This window comes from Mesoplodon densirostris, chromosome 8 (assembly GCF_025265405.1).
Source record: "Mesoplodon densirostris isolate mMesDen1 chromosome 8, mMesDen1 primary haplotype, whole genome shotgun sequence".
NCBI classification, from domain to species: Eukaryota; Metazoa; Chordata; class Mammalia; order Artiodactyla; family Ziphiidae; genus Mesoplodon; species Mesoplodon densirostris.
Window position 1 is genome coordinate 3,883,293 of NC_082668.1, and position 22,255 is coordinate 3,905,547.

General features: G+C 41.4%; 1 protein-coding gene and 1 long non-coding RNA gene across 5 annotated transcripts; one reads left to right on the plus strand and one right to left on the minus strand.

Moving 5' to 3' along the window:
• The first annotated feature begins 5,434 nt into the window (after nucleotides 1-5,434).
• On the plus strand, nucleotides 5,435-6,618 carry LOC132495351 (uncharacterized). Of its 2 annotated transcripts, none has more exons than XR_009533232.1 (2): nucleotides 5,435-5,506; nucleotides 6,171-6,618. It is a non-coding gene; the product is annotated as an uncharacterized LOC132495351 (long non-coding RNA). The 2 variants fall into 2 exon arrangements; XR_009533231.1 differs by having other exon boundaries at nucleotides 5,437-5,506; nucleotides 6,158-6,618.
• A 2,533-nt stretch (nucleotides 6,619-9,151) lies between these two features.
• COPS8 (COP9 signalosome subunit 8) lies at nucleotides 9,152-21,623 on the minus strand. 3 transcript variants are annotated; one of them, XM_060106819.1, is made up of 8 exons: nucleotides 21,433-21,617; nucleotides 20,316-20,386; nucleotides 19,109-19,157; nucleotides 17,774-17,906; nucleotides 14,410-14,517; nucleotides 12,209-12,271; nucleotides 10,974-11,021; nucleotides 9,152-10,247 (listed from the first exon to the last, which is right to left on the minus strand). In XM_060106819.1, exons 1-8 carry the CDS (start codon nucleotides 21,508-21,510, stop codon nucleotides 10,168-10,170), a joined length of 630 nt encoding a protein of 209 aa, XP_059962802.1. In that variant the 5' UTR covers nucleotides 21,511-21,617; the 3' UTR covers nucleotides 9,152-10,167. The 3 variants fall into 3 exon arrangements, with proteins under 3 accessions (XP_059962802.1, XP_059962801.1, XP_059962800.1); XM_060106818.1 differs by lacking the exon at nucleotides 10,974-11,021 and having other exon boundaries at nucleotides 9,153-10,247; nucleotides 21,433-21,615; XM_060106817.1 differs by lacking the exons at nucleotides 9,152-10,247; nucleotides 10,974-11,021 and adding an exon at nucleotides 11,046-11,280 and having other exon boundaries at nucleotides 21,433-21,623.
• Between the last annotated feature and the right edge of the window lie 632 nt (nucleotides 21,624-22,255).

A 22,255-nucleotide genomic window follows, 5' to 3' on the forward strand; every position in this document is an offset into this window, starting at 1 on the left:
CAGTGTCTCATGTCCTTTTGTATATAACAGACTAGGCAGTGTTCTGTAGGATTTTTATCAACATCAGATATTTTAGATGTTCTTGGAATGTGATGCTAGAGAAGACACTGTCAGCATGGAAGGCGAACCACACCTGGACTAGATGTCACTTCCAATAAGGATGCAGCACTGCCCTTTGCACTGCACGGTGGAAAGGGCCAAGATAATCAACTTGCCACTGGCTGGTTCTTTGCTTTCTTTCAGGAATGGTGCTCTTTAGAGAGCTCAACGTCACTTTCTGCTGAGGCCACAGGTCAGCCTTGGTGACACAGACCTCATCCTGCCTATAGCTCATGCATGATCTCCATTCCTGCCACCGTGGTGGCTCCACATAGGGGCCCATTGTGCCAGCAGTAGGGTGACTGAACAGAACCCGGCTTCCATCCAAAAGAAAAGTTATCTTGTCACCTTGGTAGTTGAGATTGTCCTCTCTGGTGGGCATTAACATTGAAACCCAGGGATTTACCTGCTATGTGTCTACTCCTTTGAGTTTAACCATCTTTCCCAGATGTCTGTATCTCCAATTTTCCAATCTTGCTCGTTTCAGGACCCTGACAACCAGCCTAGCCATTTGCCACTGTCTTTAAGTCTATAACATAGGCTCCTAACTTTGCTCAAAGTGAATGGCCAAAAGCACTGCTCAGAAATTTGCCCACTGGGACTATTCCCCTCACTGCTGTCCTTTATGGTCACCACTAAATGGTCTGTAATACGGCAGCCATGCATTTTTGGCTTGTATCAACACATCAAGCTGACCTAAACATGAACCAGGCATGGGTTTTGCCTCTTCCATCTGCTTGTCAGAAGACACCTCCCATAAAACTACAGGCATGAGTCACGGGAGAGGAGCTGGTACCATAGAGGCAGGAACTATCTGAGTCTGGGTTACCTGTTTGTGTAATTTCTCTCTACCTCTTGGACCTGCTATCAAATTTACCATTTTCATTGAACAGCAAAGGACTGCTGTACACATAAACCTTTTAATCTGACAGTACCAAGCTACAGCCCATCCACTGAGATTCTAATTTTAACTATTGTGTTTTTCTTTTTGAGAGATTCTAGTTCTTTTTCATATATGCCAGGTATTTTTTGATGTCTCTTGTTCATTCTTCACACTTTCTGTACCTTGATTTCCGTACATATATTTAAGAAATGTAATAAATTTAAGTAAATTGTTTCATAAACATTTTAACATACATGTATACTTGTAATATTTTTACTATATGGTTATAATTTTGATAGCTAGTATAATGTCTTTGAGAATTTAATCCTCTAGTTTTCAGTTTATGCTGATTCTTTCTCCCCTCCCTCCCTCCCTCCCTTCCTTCCTTCCTATCAGTGGCCAAAAGTAACTCGGGTTCTAGGGCATCAAGATTGGCAGATGCCCCAAGAACAAATGCAGCTCCAGCACTGGGGTCCAGTTGTTTCTGGCCTTTGAGGATTTGCATGCGAGCTCATGAATGTATATTAAAAAATAATTTTAAAACTCTAAACCACAGTTTAGTTGTTCTAGACTTAGAGGTTTTTCTCCATTTAGACAAGTATATTGGCAGAAGCAGACGTTAACCCTAGATTTTAACGTCTAAAATTAATCTGTATCTTTCCTCCTTCTTGAACACTTCAATGATTTAGGATTAACATACTGGACAATAATAGTTTATCAGTTTGGAGACATTTTCTTTTTAGATGTCTTTATTTTAATAATTCTCAATTAGAGGCAGGGAGTGTCAAAATCTTCAGGAGACCTTTCCAAGTATTACAAATGCATTGATAGTCAATTACGTGCATGGATATATCTCCTACTTCTATCCACTGCGAGAGCCTATTCTCTGTCTGTCCACTGAGAGAGCATAACCCCAGCAGCAAAAAGCACACCTACCCTCAGATCATTGCTTCTGGAAGCATCTCTAAAAGGAACTGGAGAGTTCCACATTTGTGAGCCTTCTGATACAAAACACTGAAGAGAACACAACATCACTTTCGTGGTGTTCATGTCAAAGATGTATATCCCGAATCTAATAATTAAGAAGCTTCAGACAAACCCCAAATGAAGGACATTTTACAAAATAACTGGCCTGCACTCTTCAGGAACACCAATTTCACAAAGCTTGAAAAGCTTATGTAATGAATGTATTGCATATACTAATGGTATGAAGGCAAAAAAACTTTGAGAATTCAGTGCTCTCATTGATTAAATCATCTTATAAAAGTAGCTCTAGGGCCTCCCTGGTGGCGCAGTGGTTAAGAGTCCGCCTGCCGATGCAGGGGATACGGGTTCGTGCCCCGGTCTGGGAGGATCCCATATGCCGCGGAGCGGCTGGGCCCGTGAGCCATGGCCGCTGGGCCTGCGCATCCGGAGCCTGTGCTCCGCAACGGGAGAGGCCACAACAGTGAGAGGCCCGCATACCGCAAAAAGAAAAAAAAAAAAAAAAAAAAAAAAAAAGTAGCTCTAATGTTTATTACTGACAAGCACATATATGTAAACTATGTATATATATACATGTATGTGTATATATGTTTATAAATATTTCATTTTCTAAGTTTACTTTCTGAAAACAAGGATGCTGTCTTCTCTCACTACGGTAAAATCAACAAAATCAAGAAAATTAACGTTGAAACAAAATTATCTAATCTAAGATTTGGGAAAGTTTCTATAAAGGGCCAGACAATAAATATTTTAGCCTTTTCAGGACATATAATCTATCACAACTACTCATTTTGCTATTGTGGGTTGAAGGCAGCCACAGACAGTACACACACAAATGGGCGTGGCTGTGTGCCAATAAATCTTTATTTACAACAGGCAGTAGCCTGGTTTTGGCCACAGGCTGTAGTTTGCCAGCTCCTGACGTAATCTATAGTTTATTCAGATTTCATCTACTTTCCAATAATGTGCTTTATGATGTACTTTTATTTGCTATAGCACTGCATTTAGTTTTGTGCAGCTTTAGTTTCCTTTGAACTGGAACAATTTTTCAAGCTTTCTTTGTTTTGTATCAGAAGACACATGAAAGTGGAAGTCCCTAGTTCCTTTTAGTGGAGATGCTTCTAGAAGCAATGACCTGAGGGCTGGTGTCATTGCTCTACTCTCAGGGGACAGAGCTTAGTCTCTCTCGGTGGATGGAATTAGGAGATATATCTATGTCCCTCTCTATCCACGCATCCATCCACCCATCCATGCATCCACCCATCTTAAAAACCAATATCTCTAGTTCAGTCCAACACCACAGGATTCAGTCTAATGCTTCCTCTTTTCTATAACTGTAACTCCTCCGACAGTGGGAAAACTGGATCCCATTATCTACAATATACTTATTTGTTCAATCCTAGAATACACACAAGGTAGTTTTAGAACTGCTAACTTTTACTTTTGCAAAAAAGAAACCCACTAACTGGAGTTCAACATGTTTAAAGTTCTTTTGTCTTTAACCTCTGGACATATCTAAATAGCATGTTCGAAACCTACTTGAGTTACGTCCCTTGCCTTCAGGGCAGTTATGTTATTCATTTGAAATACAGACAGGGTCACTCCTCCTCCCCACCCCTCCATCATCATTTATATTATTTCTTCTTTGAATATGTGAAACATTAACATAATTCCAAAAGTCAGAACTGTACAAAAGAGAAGTGACCCTAATTCCCCAATTTTTTTCTATCCTTTCCATCTCATTCCTTCCCATACCCTGAAAGCAAACAATTCCATTATTTTCCTTTCTCTCTCTCTCTCTCTCTCTGTGTGTGTGTGTGTTTCCACTGAGGAGCAAATACAGGTATATTTTATTTCCTCTTCTCTTACACAAAAAAATAGAATACTCTAGGCATTTTTATGCACTTTGCTTTATTTTCCTTAACAACATAGCCTGGAAATCACTCCACATCAGTGATTGTCATCATCCTTTACTACAGATACGCAGTACTCCCTTACATGGATATACCATCATCTACTCATGTATAAGCAATTAGGTTGTTTCCAAATTCTTTACAATCAGAAACAATGCTGCAATAAATAACCTAGAGTATGTGGTGTGTGTATATTTCTATTTATATTGTGGGAGTTGAATCTTCAGGGTAAATTCCTAAAGATTAGTTGCTGGCATAAAAAGTAAATGACTATGTAGTCCTTAAATATTGCCAAATCCCCCTCTATAAGAACTGTTCCAATGCAAATTCCCACCAGCAAAGCATGAGAACCAATTTCCCCAGAGTTTCACAACAGAATGCAGTTAAACTCTTAGTTTTTGCCAATTGGATGGGTTAACTCACTGTTTCTAATTTGCATTTCTCTTACCAATAAAGTTGAACATCTATTCATGTTTAAGGGCCACTTTTATAATTTTTTGTGTGAATTGTGTGTTCACGTCTTGTGAATTGTGTATTCATGTCTTTTGTCACTTTTTAATTTTTTCTTCCAATTCCCTCAATTTATATATTAGGAATATTACTAGTCCTTTATGTTGTAAATATTTTCTCTCAGTTGTCAGACATCTGTTTGAGTTTATTTATTTATTTTTGGCCATGCAAATGTTTTATTTTTAGGTAGTCAAACTGATCATTCTTTTCTTTAATCAGAATTGGGAGCCAGAGGCCTTTCCTTTGCCCAGGTTAAAGAGGAATTCATCCATTTTTTCTTCTAGTACTGGCATGGCTTCACTTTTTTACATCAAGATCCCCGATCTATCTGTACTTTATTCTTATGGATCTTTCTATTTTTCCAATGGCTAACCAGTTTTCCCAGAACCATTTGGTAAAAAGTCTACTTTTATTCCAGTGATCTGCGATGCCACCTTTATCCTATAGTACATCCCTGCATCTATTTGGGTCTATTTCTCATCTCTCTGTTCCATTCCACTGGGCTGTCTCTACTCATGCTCCAGTGCCTTGCTCTTAGTAACAGAGGCTCTGCTCTGTTTTAATGTCTGATGGGATAGTGCCCCCCCCCCCGCCCATGACTGCATAGGACTCTCAGGTGTCAACTCTTGCTTGATTAGGCTTAATTTTAGATTTAATGATACATTTAGAATTACATATTCCTGTTGCCTGTTGAACTGATTCCTGTAGTAGGAAGAATGGTCCAAAAGACATCCATATCCTAACCCCTGGAACCTGTGACATGTTAGGTTACATGGTAAAGAGAAATTAAGATAGCAGACATACTTAAGTTTGCTAATCAGCCCATTTTAAAATAGATTATCCTGATTTCCAGGTGGGACCAAGGTAACCGACCACAGGGATCCTTAAAAATGGAAGAAGGGGCAGAAAAGAGAACCAGAGGGTAGTATGGACTCAGCCCGACGTTGCTGGCTCTGAAGATGCAGGAAGAGGGCCATGAGCCAAGGAATGTAGGCGGCCTCTAGAAGCTGGAAAGGGAAAGGAAACAGGCTGTCCCCGACAACCTCCAGAAAGAACGCAGCCCTGCTGACAGCTGTAAGCCCGTGAGACTCATCTCAGATTGCCGAACTACAGAACTGTAAGTGTATATACCCCCTGCTGCGTTAAGCCATCAAGTGTGTGGCAGTTTGTTACCGCAGCAACAGGAATCCAACGCAACCTTTTCCACAAAAAATTCTTCTCTGTAATAATGCTTCTTGCCTTAAAGTCTACTTTTTGTAATATTACCTAAGCGGCACCAGCTTTCTTTTAGTATTTGCATTGATGTATCTCTTCCCAACTTTTAACAACACAGGAAGAGTGAAAGTTAAGTGACTCTCATAAATAGCCGTTTTTTCTTTTAACACTTTAGAAATGCCATTTCATTGTCTTCTGGCTTTACTGTTGCTTCTTTGAAGAGAATGTCCCCCTCCCTGCACCCCCTTGCTTTTAATATTTTGTTTTTTGGTTTTCAGTAGTTTTACTATGATGTGTCAGGGTGTGGTTTTTCGTATTTATCCTGTGGGGTTTTCTGAGCTTTCTGAATCTGTGGCTTGATTTCTTTTATCAGTTTTGGAAAATTCCTGGCCAGTACTTCAAGTATTATTTTCCTTCTTTATCCTCTCTCTCCTTCTTGGATTCCAATTACTACATGGTCTGTCTCTGTACTGTGTACCAATGCCTTTCTGTGCTTCAGTTTGAATAGTTTCTAGTATCCTCCAGTTGCAGTTTTACTAATGGTTTACTCTAGTTTATGCTTACAGGTACCTCGTGACCCCGAGCCTTTCGTGTCGACTGAAGCCCAGCACAGCGGACTGAAGAAAACCAAGCTGTACTCAAATGGTTTTTTTGGATTTGGCCTGTTGACTTCCTACCCCAAGGAGCCTTAAAGTTTACCAGATGGATAAACAGCAGTGTGGTTTAGCCCTCTCAAGTCCTGCTTTTAGCACTCCAGTCCTGTGAAAATACCCAAGTCCCACGGGTTGCTCGGTTCTTAGCAGTGGGACCAGAATCCGCACACACCCCCAGGAAGAGGCTGCTGCAGATATAACCTCTTCATGAGCCTCTCTGCTCTCAAACCTCAGCTCCTCACTCTCCAGTGCCATTAGACAGATTTATATTTTATGCATCCCTCTTTCTGTAGTTCTTGGCACATTGTGGGCCTGCCTGAAAATACAACCAGGAGCAGAAATACGCATGTCCTTATCGCCATCTCCACCTCTCTTTTTACGTTATTTATTTAAGGAAACTCAGTTCTTTGTCCTGCTCAATTCCCCTCATTCTAGATTTGGCTGATTGCTCCTTAGTGGGGTGTTGAACTTGTTCATCCGACTCCCACATTCCATGTAAACGAGCAGGTAAATCTAAAACCTTGATTAGATTCACATTCAGTTTGTGGGGGGCAGGGCTTGCTTTGACAAGAAAACTTATGGCTGATGCTACGTGTTTACTATGGCTCCACACCAGACCCACTTGTGCCACTGTTAGTGATGCTAAGCCTCCATGCACAGGTGGATCACTGCTCTTGATTCCAGGAAAGAGGAGAACTGGGAAAAGCAAAATGAAGAAGAAACAGTCCAAGGCCATGCTGCAGACAGGCTGGTTACAATGGGCAACCAAAGCCCAATCTTCTTGGGGCTTTTCAGGAACCAGGTAGAGCAGGTACCCTGGAATTGTCTTCCTGAGACAAGGAAGCGAGTGTTTACTCACCACATCACGTCCCCAGCTGCTGAAGAGCTCACTCTCTTCCCCGGGTTTGCAAGGGCAGCCCGTGGCAGTGTCAGTAACCCTCACTGGATGTACAGCAAGGTGCTGTCAGACTACACCTGCGTGCAGCTGGCAGCCTCGGTGGCAGACAGAGCACAAAGATGGGCTGATTCTCACCCCGTGGTCTCAGCAGCCACTGATATTCATTCCTTAGATGCCTTACTTATTAGGGCCTGCAAAGTACTGATTTTCTATCTATATTTTTAGGTGGAATTCTTCCATAAAGAATTTCCCAACATTGGTTAGTTGGCTACTTTGCAGGTTCAGTTTTGTTACTTTGGAGATTGCTAGGGCATCAATTCATTGTTCTGAAAATTGATAAATAAGCGAGTGTACTTTCTTGTATATGATGAGGTTTTTCTAATATTATAATTATGACCTTGGGATTAAAAATAGAAACACATATACCTATTTTTCATGCTCGATTTGTCTCATGTTTAGCCAGTGGCAACTCCTTCAAATTGGCTTCTATAACCTTTTGAAAAACCTTATTAGCCTTTGAAACTTGAATCTGGGACATCTTCTACCAGATATCCGTACAACTGTACAATCTACAATTTTTTTATTTTAATATTTATTTATTTATTTTGGCTGCATTGGGTCTTTGTTGCTGCACAGGGGCTTCCTCTAGTTATGGCAAGCAGGGGCTACTCTTCGTTGTGGTGTGCAGTCTCCTCATTGCAGTGGCTCCTCTTGTTGTGGAGCACGGGCTTCAGTAGGCATGTGGTCTTCAGTAGTTGTGGCTCACAGGCTCTAGAGTGCAGGCTCAGTAGTTGTGGCACACGGGCTTAGTTGCTCCGTGGTGTGTGGGATCTTCCTGGACCAGGGCTTGAACCCGTGTCCCCTGCACTGGCAGGTGGATTCTTAACCACTGTGCCACCAGGGAAGCCCCAATCTACAATTATTGCCCCAGACCTAGTATTAACCATTTTGCAAATAAGTTCTTGTTCTATTTAGTTGAAAATGGAATTTAGAGACCACAACCTGGACATCAGTGGTTCTCATTGTTACTGGCTTATAATTATTCTAGGCCTTTACAGAGGGGCAGAGCTAGGAAATATTTACTGTTTAGAAAGAAAAATAAACCATATGAGGTTGTTGAGTCAAATTTAAGGCTAGCTTCTAACATTAAATTATGTAATTTCCAATTGGTTTTATCCTATAATATACTTTTAATAATAATGATTATTATCAAATAATGATAACAAGATAGTTTTTGAAATTAACCATGAAACCATATTCAGTAGAGTTTTTTTGTCCTTTGTATGTATCCCATTGATAATGTAAACAAAATACTATGAAATACTATGAGTCACCTGAAATAATTTTTTCTCTATGTTTGACTGTCCTCCCCTTCCATTTTAGGGAACCATTTTTATTAGTTTTTGGTTTATCCTTCAATGGCTTCTGCTTGAAATACAGGTAAATATGCATGTATGCACATTTGTATATCCATTCACCCTTTCTTACCCTCAAAATAACAGTATAAATCCCCAGTACTTTGTGTTTTCACCTGAGATCACTTTCAGTGCATCGAGATCTTCACTCACTCACGCGTGCATGCATTCTACAGCTGCATGGCACCACCATACTGTACACTACTGTTCACTCAACTAGTCTCCTATTAATGAACATTTGGGTTGATTCCAATCTATTAAAACTAAGACCCATGGATACAATTTGTCCTTAAACCTAGAAGTTCAAAAACTAGCAAACTAGCATTGTTACTTTCTAGCTATTGATCCTCTGATTTCTTGAATTTCCATTTCTTCAATTGTAAAACAAGAAGTTTTAACAACATGACTTATATCAAGGTTAAATAAAACATTAATTTAACAGGTATTTCCATAAATGTTAACAATAGCTGAAATAGCCAGTAAAGTCTATTTAAAATGAGTGAAAAACATGAATCATGTAATTACCACTATATAGGTCATTTCTATTTAATTAAGAAATTTGTAATTTAAAAGAGACAATGACGAACTAGAACACATCCACAGGAAGACAGGATAGTGAAACTTCTAGAAACTACCTTCGAAAAAACAGTTGAAAAATTCAATGAAATATTTATTGAACAAATGCAGAATAAATGAACTAGGGGGTGGTTTTAACCTGGAGATACAAGAAACAACTTCAAATATTCAGAGGGCTGTCACACAAACAATGAAAGACTTGTTCGGTATTTCTCCAAAGGGCAGAACTTGACCCAATGGCCAAATAGGAGCAACCAAGGGGCTGCAGGACAGTGGTACACAGTGTATCACTTAATCGCTTCTTCCCCAAACAGAGCCTCCCACACTCACGTTTCCCTTCTTCTGAAAGGAAATATGACAACTTAGTACTTCTCATGAATGTCTTTAATACGTCGCAGGTTCACGGCAAGCCCTCCACTGCCAGCAATGGATGCACTCACACTCTCAGAAAAAAACCTAAAGTTAACAAGCTGGTTTACTAGGGAGATGGTCTCTGTTCCTCAGCTCTGTCTCAGCATTTTATATGTGTGATTCTCAGGAGGGGAGAGGAAAAGAGCATATTCTCCAAAGGGGGTGAATTAGAGTCCCCAGCACTTCAGATACTGCCCCTGGGGACAGTCCTCCTCAAACCCCAGATGCATCACTGTAACTATCAACCTGTGGTAGAGATGGGAGTGTGCGGTGTGCTGGGGCAGAAGAAACAGCTGACAACCACGGTTCTACATGAGGCAGGAGAGCTGTCTTTTACGAGTCACTAGGAAGTATAAACGGACTGCCTAACGCTGACGGGCTCCATCCAAACTGTCCAATGTTACAAAATGAGAATTGTTTCAACAACCATTCAGCATGTTCAAGGACAAAATATATATAATATACTTTATATTATATACGTATTTTATCACATACTCAGTAAGGAATGCTGAGGTGCTTAATCCACCCAATAAAGTTGAAAATAAAAATTTTACATTTTTCTGTCAGTATTCAGGATGCTGAAGGTGGATCTTGAACTCAGAATGATAAGTCAGTTTTCGAGGAAAGCCACATAATCGGTGAGTCTGGCTAACTGCTGTTCATTGGGGATAGGTGGAACAGGGGCAGGCTCTGCGCGTTGGAGAGAGAAACACACTCAAGTCAGACACCAGGGTCACAAATCTTTGGCACTGCCACCCCCGCCCTCCGATGTCTTTAATTTAACAATACGGAAACTTCCTTAGCTTTGCCTTGATCTTGGACATTAAAAAAAAACAAGCCAAGAAGCGTCAATTTTTATGAGTAGTTTTCCCAAACTGGGAGTAAAGGCATGTCTGGCTTTGCTGTTACTGAAGTTTTCCATGCGAAGGTTAAAAATACTTTTAACAGGTAATCCGTCTACCAAGGGAACATAGCTCTTCTTGGAAAGACCCTTCCCACATGATATTTACTTCCATAGACACCTAGTGTTAACCACATGCCAGGCGCTCCTCTAGACTACTCAATGGTCAGTGAACAAAAAACCCACAAATGACCCCATCCCCCAAAAGTTTACTTCTAACTTTTAAGCTACTACGTGTCAGCCTAGGGCCGCGTCTGCGTCAGTGCTGGTGAGAAGCTCGATCACACCTCCCCTACAGGACACCCTGCAGCCAGGCCAGAGGGGATCACTACCTCCAGGTAAGCTACAGAGGCGAGCCCACACGTTCATGGTTGTAACCAGATGTACTATTATAAACACTAAGTTAGGATTTCATCCCTTTGTTTATAAGATTAGAGCTAAGAAAAATAAATACTACAACAGCAAACAAGAAAAGCGATGAAACAATTTTTAAATGAGCATATGAAAATACATACCTGAAAAGGGAATAAACCTGTTAAAGGAAACATCCAGGGCCCCTGCAACTAAATAAAATGTAGAGCCCAATTTACAGAAGTCATTGTAAAGAACCTTCACATAGAACACGTCATTTTTAATGCAGTGGCATTCAGACAGAGACAACAGTTAGGCTCTATTTTATTACATTGTTTTTTTTTTTTTTCACTGCAGCAGTCTTCTCTCACCATCTAGGTTGACGGGACCCCATCTCATCACTCCTCCGCACCCTCGCAGGTCTGAGCACATGGACGTTTGTGCACCACTTTACTGTGGGGTCAACAATGTCTAACAACGGATTCAGAGCAGACGGAACAAACTCTGGGATGAGGCAGATCAGAAGGTTTATGCATATGGGCACTGAGGCCAGCTCTAAGGACAGGGCAGGAAAGGCCACTCCTGGTAAGCAGGAGGGAGTGGAGCCTCCTTGCAGGAAGGAACGTGGCTCATTTCAGAGAGGAAGGCCGAGGGACCAGGAATTCAGGTGGAGACAATGAGGACAGGCCAAATCATTTAAGGCCTGCAAAGGCCAGAGACCTTAATTTTGTGAAAGTTAAAGCCACTGAAAATCTTGTTTAGGAGAAGAGTCTATGTGTCTACAGCATGAGGAGAAAAGGGGAAGTTCTGAATATTTTAAATATCTTTTTAAAAGGCAATAGTTTAGATATTAAGAATAAGCAGTTAGAAATGGCCCCATAAATAAGAGAACAAGAGATTAATACTTATTAAAAATTAAGTTGTAATAAGGATTATGAAACACTCACATAAAATAGTTTATGTATGAAGTACATTAAAAAAAATTAAGGTAAAACCAGGTGACTTCTTCTTTTTTTTTTTTTTTGCAGTACGCAGGCCTCTCACTGCTGTGGCCTCTCCCGTTGAGGAGCACAGGCTCCGGGTGCGCAGGCTCAGCGGCCATGGCTCACGGGCCCAGCCGCTCCGCGGCATGTGGGATCTTCCCAGACCGGGGCACGAACCCGTGTCCCCTGCATCAGCAGGCGGACTCTCAACCACTGTGCCACCAGGGAAGCCCCAGGTGACCTTTAAGATCCTTTCTACCCTAAGCGTCCATCCTATATCTGAACTTAACATGAGTTACTCTCATTTTGTTAGCATAGCAGAATTTTATATCAAATTATTCAAATTCAATGCCTGAAAAACTTCAGTGATCTTAAAAGAGCTCAGTGCTGTAAGATGGACGAAGAGCTCCACCTACCTGGCTTTTTGGGCATGACCATCCTTGTGGTGGAGTCGGCCTGCCATCCTTGTTCTAGGATACCTAAAAATGTGTATTTAACACAGAAATGAATTTAAAAAAACAAAAACTTTTCATTTACAAGATTCACAATCTGTCAATGACATTACTTGTATGGGAGACCTGACGTGTGTAGATTAACCTGTAATGTGTATTTTTACTAGAAGGGTATACTAGAGACAGCATTCTCATGGGAACTTGTTTTTGAAATATTTCTGAAACATCTATGATTCTATTCTATCAGGCTGATATAATCACTAACAGACGATTAGTTTTCTATTATATATATACATATATATATATACATATATATATATATATAAAATAGTATTAACCTGATCAAACCTTATTAAAGACAGACATAAGGAAGACTTATTTAGTATTTTCCATAATCATTACATCAGTAATAAGACGATGGTGATAATAAAAGCAACAGCATACATACACAACACAGAAGGCTGGCCAATAGGTACTGTGCTAGGTGCTTTTACAGGGATCACTTTATGTAATCACCACAACAACTCTGCAAAGGGGACATATCACCATAATTGAACAGACGTGGAAAAGGAAGTTTAGAGAATTCCAGTAAATTGCCTTAGGTCACATAGCTAGCATGGGGAAGGGTACCAGGATTCACACTCAGTCAGTTAAGAGTATGGACTCTGGGATGTACTATTTATTAGATAATAAATTATGGATCAATTTCAAGATAGTCAAAACAAATAAACGTTTGTATTAGTAAGTAACAGTATGATTTACTATAAGAACGTTCATTAACCTGCCGTTTATGTGTCTAGAACTGTGCTAGGCCTTGGAAATTTATAATCTGTGGTGCTTAATGGAGCTCATATTTTGACTGGAGAATCCAACACATCCATCATCGTAAAACACCACCACAAGGCACATGCAGTATTAATATTCTACAGCAATCTAGCAAGGGGAGGGGACAGTTTGGGCATGACCTGCAAAATGAAAATGCAAAAGCACATTTGGAAACCAGTGGCTAAGAGTGGGGTGCAAGCATCTAGGTTACTGTTAAGAAGTGGTGAGGGAAAAGTTGGGCTGAAAAGAGGAACTGGATGAGACCCCCTTCACCAAGGAAGGGTGAAACAGGGATTTCTAAATGCGAGCTCCAGACCAACTAAAACTTCCTTCCCTGAGAAAACCCGCCAACCAAACCCCCACCTCGTGCTGATTTTCAAAGGAAGAGAAATAATTTAAAGATGTTACAAAGTTTAAGCTCAGAATTATGAATATAATGTTACCCACCTGGCATGTTTAGAAGCAAATAATGTGCACATGCTTTATTTTTTTGCATCTCACATTTTCCACCACTTGTAACTAAGCTGTAACCTGGGGCTCAGATGTGGGAATGTTATCGAATGCTTGACTCTGTACCCATTCGCTAGCTTTTTCTTCCAGGAACTCACTGTTCTCACCACCTTCCTTTTCCCTCCCACTCTTAGTCAACAGCAGCTCTAATTTTTCCTTCCTGGGCATCAACTTGGAGGGCTCACTATCACTTAGTAGGGCTTAGGAGTTGATCAAAGGCCTTAGAGATAAAACTAGAAAATATTCAGGGGTCAGACCATGTGCACCATGATAAGAAATAACTAAAGGAACAGTAAAGAGGTTGCATAAGGAAAGAGCTAGAATAATCACATGCAACAAGGATACATCTCAAAGACACATTCAAATTTTAATTTCATAAAAATGGCAAAGTATTCCTTTACAAAGCTCCTGTTCTAAGACATCTCTATCTGGTGCCTGTCTTTGGCAAAAAGTGCTTTAGTAAACATAAACCCGAAATTTCTTATCCACACTCAGAAGTCAAAAAAATCTCTATGAACCAAAAAGTTTTCTTTAACTCACATGGTGGCGAAATCTGACGCGAACCCTCAAGCCTTTTATGTACACTCTTCCCTCACGCCAACTGTGTGCGAGTCTGCACTCTGTGCTGCCTGCAGAACCACGACTGGGCTCGGTCACATGGTGCTGGTTGCTGGGGGTTGGTGCAGTGCAGGTCTCCTATCACCTTTCTAAAGAACACACACAACCTAAACTCCAAAACACATCCTGTTCCAATGGTTTCAGATAAGGGACTGTGGACCTATAATTTACACTTCCGTTTTCCTTGAAAGTAAAAAGTAAGCCCCAAATACCTTTCACAGCCTCTTCCACGGGAAGTCCAACAAAGGCTGCGAAATCGTCGGCGATGATGGAGGTATATGCCTGAGAGACCAGGGCGAAGGCTCGCCTCCGGGTGGCATCTATTGTGGGAGGGAAGGTTTGGCAAACAGTGAACCACAAGAGCTGGCATTTTTTTTTTGAAATACACAATTAAATTATTACGTCATTGTCCTTGTCCAAATTTGATAAGCAAGACTACACCAACCTAAAGGTCTCTGCGTTTCCAGGTGCAGCTGGAGGCGCCTAACATGTAAGAGGGGCTCCAATATTGCTGAATAAACACATGCATTTCTTATACTTCCTCTTAGGTCAAAAAATCTCAGGTGACAATAAAAATTACAAAGATGGAAAACAGTTAATATACACAAGACTCCAGCTCTAAGAAAATATCATTTAAATTTGGGACGTATTGGGGATGTATGTTTCAAAATTTTTCTTTTATCTCACTTATAAAAACTAGAATGAATGGAGCAGAAATTACCTAGTCCCATAATTAGCTGTCCTTTTTCATCAGGGCCTCTGATAGAGGACCACACCTGGGAGTTGCAGAGCAAACCTTATAACTACAGCACCTTCCTAACTTTCAAGTCTACTCTGAACTCCTGATGTCATTCAGGTGCTAATCCTGAATGACTGAGCCTCACAGAAAGGGGCTGCAAGCAATTCCAGCAACAAAACCTCCTCCCTGGAGACCACATGTGGGATTTCCGGCCCCCCAACCAGGCTTAAATTTCCACATTAAATAATTCAGGAACGAGGCAGAGACAATAACCAAACGGTAGAAAGTGGAGCCCAGCTGGCCTGTCTTCCCGCCCGCTGCTCCCTGAGTAACACAAAGGATCCCCCGCCTGCCTTCAACATGCTTAGGAAGTGTTCTGGATTTTACTTTCCACATTTAACAGGCAAGTATACACGTACAAGACAGCCCTGCAACATAAGAAAATCCGCTCTCCACTCCTGGGACACTGCCTAACAGCCACATCAATCCCCGTAGACACACTTTGCTCCCAAGTAGCCTGCTGGCTCTCAGAGGAGCCTTACACCTTCTCGTCCCCGGGGTGTTCGGTTTATGCTGCTGTGTGGTCTGAAGCGCCCTCCTCTCTTCTAGTCCTAGGTCTGTTTATAAACTCTCCCTGTGGCACTGGAGTCACTGCAATCTCCGCCCTTCTCTGAACTCACAGTAATGTTTACTTATTGAACAAGCAATCTTTTACCACCTGTGGTGTACACTGCACCCCTCCCCACCCCATCGTCTCAATTACTTCCGGAACTTCTCTACAGGAGGGCTTTTATATCTTTATATCCCCCGAGGGGCCCAGCATCTCTAAGGAAGCATGTGCTGAACACAGGCTTGTGGAAGATCTCACCAGGACCCAAGGGGGCCCGACCCCAGCCTTAGGCTTTGTGCTCCCATCTGCCTGAAAAATCGCGGCAGTCAATCACGTTTCGTCGTTTCTCACTGAGGCTGACACTCTCCCCAGCTTTCAATGAGCCACTGTTTGCTCCTCTTCCAATTCCTTCCTTCTTGCTACCAACTCTCAGCAAACGACCTTAAATCAGACTTCTAATACAGCTTAGAGATAAAGGAACTTTTTCTGTTCAAGGCTACAGACATTCAGTGGAAAAGAACCGAGAGCAACAATGAAAGAGGAAAATACAAGTGTGCACCAAAAACTACATTCATTTGGCAAGCTTACCATATTTTAAAAACATTCACTTTAGTTCAAGTACTCTGCTCAGATTTTCAGATTTGAAAAAGATGGGGAACAGAACAAGAACAGAATGTGAATGAAAGAGAAAAACAGAATGGAGAGAAGAGAAACATACAAGGGGAGGCACAGCAGACTGACAAGGAAAGCAGAAATCAAGGCTAAGTGATCCACAGCATCAGTTAGACACTCAGGCGGCTTTTAACCTCTCGGCACGAATGAATCTGATATCTACATTCTCACCAGTCACTATGTGGCCCGGGAGATCTATGAGATGTGTAACCTCAGGAGGGCACGCGTTACAACGACAAGCTGGAGGGTGGAATCAGTTGAGCTCGCACCTAATACTGCTGGCAATTCATCCTGGGACCGTCCTGGGGAGACCCTAAGAGAATGCTCCTTCTTTTGTTCAACAGATACTTAACTGTGCCTATTATCTACCAGGAACTGCCAACTGCCGGCACTGGAGACACAACGGAAGGTGAGCTTGCCGTCCTTCCCGACCCACCTCTGCCCTTCAATTCCAGGGCGGACGGCCACCCAGGCCTGTGGCACCTGGGCTCCCTTACTCCGTGAATGGGATTCTGCAGGGCAGGGAATTTATTTCCTCGGCCCCCTCCCTGTCTTGCTCTGGCTGAAGCTCTGTATCCCAGCTCCTCAGGGCTTATGCAACGAGGTTGAGGTTAAGGCTGTCTCCAGTGCGAAGATCCCAAGCTGCCCCCACTGTACCAGCGCAGCAGTGATAGCCCGCACGCCTCCCTCCCACCCGGCTGCCGGCCCGGTGCTCCTGCTCACTTCCTCCAGGCTTCACGGAAGTGCCTCCTGCTTCCTCGCTCACATTACTCTGCTTCACCTTCACCGTGCCAAGAACCAGGCACACCTCAGAAGCAACCTTCACCTCCCGCCCCCTGAGAAGCTGACGTGCCCTGCCGGAGGGATGAGCGATGCTCAAGAACTTCTGCTTACTGATTCCTCCAGAGCAGAAGGGTGGACAGCGAGGGCAGGCAGTGACCAGAGGAACAAGGTAACAAGAAGGAAGGGCATAACAACATATAAGAGGGGGAACCAAGAAGACTGGAAGCAAACGCTGGGGGTGGGAGAATGGAAAGAGAGAAGCACCTTGGAGTTTCGTTGCAGGATCAGTGCTATGTTGCACCAGACTTGCAATCTTTCAGCATGATTAAAAAAAGTTCGAGCATCTGCGTACTGAATTGATGAATCACAAATCCAGAAGCTGGAGACAACCCCATCAAATGCCGAGGTCCACAGAGTCCAAAGCAGTCTCTACTTTCAAACATGCGGGCTTGAAATCTTATCCAACTCATGACTTGGACTTATTAGAATATTACATTTCATTTCAGTAGCAAAAAAAAACACCTCTTACTGACAAGCAACTTCACTTCTAGAATTAAATTAATAGACAGTGAGGCCCTCAGCTGCCGACATAAACTCAAGCCATGTGAAATCAAAGCATGATTACAGCAAATCTAAAAAAGACTTCTGAAAACCCTACTCACTTAGCAAAGTGTACCTATTTTCACACACATTATCGACTTACTTCAACACCCCGGCACCTTAGGGGAACAGGTCTAGTCTGACTTAATTCTGAGCCACAAAGAAACACTACCTCTAAGTGCCTCCATGATTGGCTGGACCGTCTCAGACCACGGGTGAGCGCTGATGGTGGTATAGATCCCGGGGAAATCTCTCTGCCAGATTCTTTGTCCTACCGACCAAATTCCCCCAAGTTCAGAATTTGCCTGCAATAAATATCATTGCCTCATTTGAAGATATTCACTCTGCACATATACCAACAACTGTATCTTAAAACATAATTCAACATTTCTTTTAAGAGGTGTAATTACTTTTTCAGCCCAACCTCTATCAAAAAGGTTTTCAAATATTTTGAACTGTAGAATTTATTTGCATGTTTTATTCTAACAGAAAATTAAGGCATGAGAAAGCAGTCCAACAATATTTCACAAATAAGTTTAGGAATTAGTTATCTGAAACATTGTTTTTTGAAGATTTACATTTATTTACATTTCATATATACTTATGTATAACATACAGAACATGTACTAATCCACATATACATGTACATAAAATACATACACCTATTCTTAGGGCAAAAATAATAGCAAAATGGCTACTAATATAGACTCCCAATCTAAGATGTCATAAAATGCAGCCTAAGGATAAAGTTCCCACTAATACCACTGAAACTGTGCATCTAATTTACAGCTTTATTTTAAGCCAATAAAGCTGGAGGAACATTCCAAACTTATTTAATAGAATGTGGAGGAAAGAAAGAGAGTATAAATGCTAATCTGATCTGCTGCTAAATATCAATAACAAACAAAGGAATTCAGGTGAATTCTTATTAATGGTCTGTGAATGTACAAAAAATTCACTTCACATTTATGCTAGACACAGTGAATCGCCTGAAATTAAAAATTTACTTCATTCCATCCTGGAAGAAACTTTCAAGTGAGTTCATCTATTCTCACATGAAAAACAAGAAATCTAAAATCCTAATTAGCAAAAATCTTAATGCTCTGAATAATTATTATTTTTAGAGTGCTCTTGAAAATAATAATAGTTGCAAAATAAATACCATTATAGGAAACTGCACAAATCAGTGCTGCACACAAAAAACTAACAAATAAAAACCAAACTTTTACCTAAACTGACCCAGTTGTTTATTGAGTAAAGTGACACTTCTACAAAGTGTCTTAAGAAATCTGATCGGCAGGAGTTGAGCACAGATTTCTGTACCACCCAAGGGAAATTACAATTTCTGATGAGAGGAATATGTAGATCTATTCTTAAACTTTAATACCAGTTTAATAACTATTTCTGTGATCCACATGAAAAAGAAAACAGAAACTTTTAAGAGATTGCTTTTTAAATGAATGTCATTACTATATTAAAGTAATAAGGTATATTGAAGACTACTTACAGATTTTATAGCAGGTGGTATTCTTTTCCAAAGATATCTTGCATTATTCCTAATTTACACCCCCCCAAGAAAGAATAAGCAATTTAAAAAAATCACCTCCATAAATGTTTAAAATTCTAGATCCCAGAAGTATACTTTAAAATACTCTATAAAATACAGAGCGAAATTCATATAATGAATTTATCCGGGGGAAGTAACAGTGGTTTTCCAGATAAAAGACATGAAATATTTTTACCAAAGTAATGTTTTACCATTTTTAGTGCATTTTTAAATTAATAATACAGATCTTAAATTAGGCAACACTACAAAGACTTAAATAGAACTGCCTAAATAATTTATTCATATACAAAATAAACAAATTCATACACTTTCAGGGTCCTGGCATTCCCTGACAATATACACAGTACACAATGCTTTTCTTCTTATCATGACCCCTAGTCCTACTTGTGGATATAGAGCCACCAAAACTTCAAGGTAGTTTTTTTTTTTTTTTTAAAGAGTTCACAAGCTTGAATGACATCAAGCATATGACGACAGCATTATAAAACAGGAAACAGATAATTTATATGCTACGTGAATAATGAAAATCTCAGTTTAGTTTAAAAGGTATGAAATGAAAAGGTTTAGAAGAATTTAAAACAAAATTTAACAGTAACCATCAGTGGGCTGCAGAACTACAAGGGACTCTTTTTGCACAACTATACTTTCTGACTTCTCTTCAATGAACGTGAATTAGGAATAATTAAAAAACAAAAACCTTTCAAGAACTGTCATACATGTTAGTAACAAATTCCTCTTAGTCTTCTCAATCTTCAGTTTCTCTCAGTCTCAATAGAGACTGTGAAGTTAAGTAAACAGTTAAGTAAACTTTACATGGGAAGTTAAGTAAACAGAGGTCATAAAAGACAGGTTTTATAACAAGAGAATAAAGAAAAGATCAATAGATTTAAAGGAATTTACTGACAATGCAGTTTCTCAACAAACTGGAATGTTTTTTACAAGGTACACGTAAAACAGGTGTATTTTAAAATAACTCAGCCTAATCACAATTTCTTAAGTCATGATTTTTCAATATACAAAATAAATATATTAATTATTACACTAAAAAGTAAAGCTCCTTGTGCCTATGCTTTAGTGTTGGTATTTCAGTGCAAGAATAACTTCTTGAGGAAAATGCTTCTCTTAGCTTTACGTAAAAGGTACTTACATGTCATTATAAAGTAGATATAAAGCTAGAAGCTGACCATACACTGGGGGTGTAGCAATTCCTCCTGGAGCCTGTAAGACCAAAAACCGAAAGAAAAAAGCCTCATTTATTCTTATACTTTTATATTTTTAGAAGTATTTTCTTAACTCATCTAAAGAGTAAGTATATTTTATAGTACTTACTATTACAGATGGAGAAACAGCTTAGAGAAGTGTCGCACACTAAAAACCCAGAGTATTAAGTTTAGATCTGTCATCAGTTGTGATTTCTCCCCCTCTGGGCCTCTGTGTCTTCATACGCACAAGAGTATTTAAATGGGATCCCTTTCCCAGTTCTCAAATTCTTATTTAAATAGCCTCACTATTATAGGAAGTATTTCCAACAGATTCCTAAAGCAGTATGATTCTGCCCATTATACCAAATACGTTGAATAGCTACATAAATGAGTAATAAAGAGTAACAAAGACACTACTCCCCTCATTCAATTTTAATTCATTCAGAAGACATCTACTAAGTGTCTGTTAGTCAGCGGCTGCTTCTTGGCAGTTGCCTCCTTTGGTTAATTAGCTTTTTATATCAATGCTATAAATGTCTTTAAGGGTCTAAGAAAAAAACCCAACCCTTAATTACTTTAGTAGTTGCATGATATAACCTTCACCTGCCCTACTGAAAACAAACGGTAAGCTTCAGTTATCACAAGAGACTGAGACTAAGAAGGGCTTTCCGAATTAATAAAAGGTTACAGTGATCACATCTTCTTGGTCTGTGTGTATGCCTGCACAACCGTCTTTAACAATATACACATTCTCCACCTCTCCCCACAATGGGGAGGAAAGAGATTTAGTTTAATACGAGAAGCATAAAGGATGTTAGAAGCAAAGATGCACAGCGTCTTCGGGCTCAGTAGCTGAAGACAAACAACAAAGCTCCGAGCGAGTTGGGGGAGGCCAGGCCTGGAGGCTTAGCCTTCGGAGCAGGCCCCGGCGGCCCGGACTCCACACGCCCAGCTCCCGCACCCGCAGGGGGCCGGCCCCAAGCTCCGTGGGCCCCAGGCCCCGTTACCGTGGAGACCGGCGCGGCCCGAAGCCAAGCGCGACCCCACGAGGCGAATGGCTACCTCGAGCTCCTGGTTCTCGCACTGATCCAGCAACTTTCTGAAACTAAAGGAACTTTCCGCCATCACCGCCACTGGCATTTTCCCGGCCGGTCCCGCCACCGAACCTCCCCGCCGAGCCGGACCTCAGACTGTCCCTCGGGGCGTCGCGCCCGCGATGACGTAAAAGCCGACGGTGCCGCCGAGCGCCCATGCGCAGGTGCCTCGTTGGTTCCGCCGCGTCAGCGGACATCCCTGCAGTCGGGCGGGTATGCCACCGCTCTGGCCGGCGCTCTCGGTGCTCTGGAGGACTGGCCCGGCCTCCAAGGCAGCCAGTCGCTTTAAGAGCGCGCAGCGACAGTCGGGATGGGAGGGGTTTTGTGCATATTTGAGGACGGTTAGGCGTCTTTGCTTTGAGGCCATGCAAATTTAAACGTTCAAAATCTAACTTTTGGTTCCTCCCGCACCTACTCCTTCAGCAGCCCTGCCACATCGGTGAAGGCGCTGCGGTGCCCTGCGGGCTCCCCTCCAGCGACCTCACGTCCCCACCTCCGAGGGAACCTGAGCTGGCCTGGACCTCCAGTACTGCCTGAACTGCAACGTTATCCTGACTTCCACTCCTGCCTCCCTCCAGGCTACTCCCCACACAGCCACCGCAGCCGAAACGATGCTTTCGGAAACATAAATCAGATCTTGTTGCTCTGATGAAAATGATAGCATAACAGCAAATTCCTAAAATCCAGTCTTTCACATTGCTTGCAGGGCTTCAAGATCTAATTCCCAGATCCCCTCTGCTCTGGCCTTGCTCTGGCCATCCTGGCCTCCTTAGTTTTCTGCCCGGTGCTTA

Coding starts and splice junctions, on each gene's coding strand:
- COPS8 (XM_060106819.1), bottom strand. CDS start 21,510: ATGCCAGTGGCGGTGATGGCGGAAAGTTCCTTTAGTTTCAGAAAGTTG. Junction 19,158..20,315: donor TATCTACTTTATAATGACAT/GTAAGTACCTTT, acceptor GGTGTAAATTAG/GAATAATGCAAGATATCTTT. Junction 10,248..10,973: donor CAGGTTTATTCCCTTTTCAG/GTATGTATTTTC, acceptor TCCAACGCGCAG/AGCCTGCCCCTGTTCCACCT.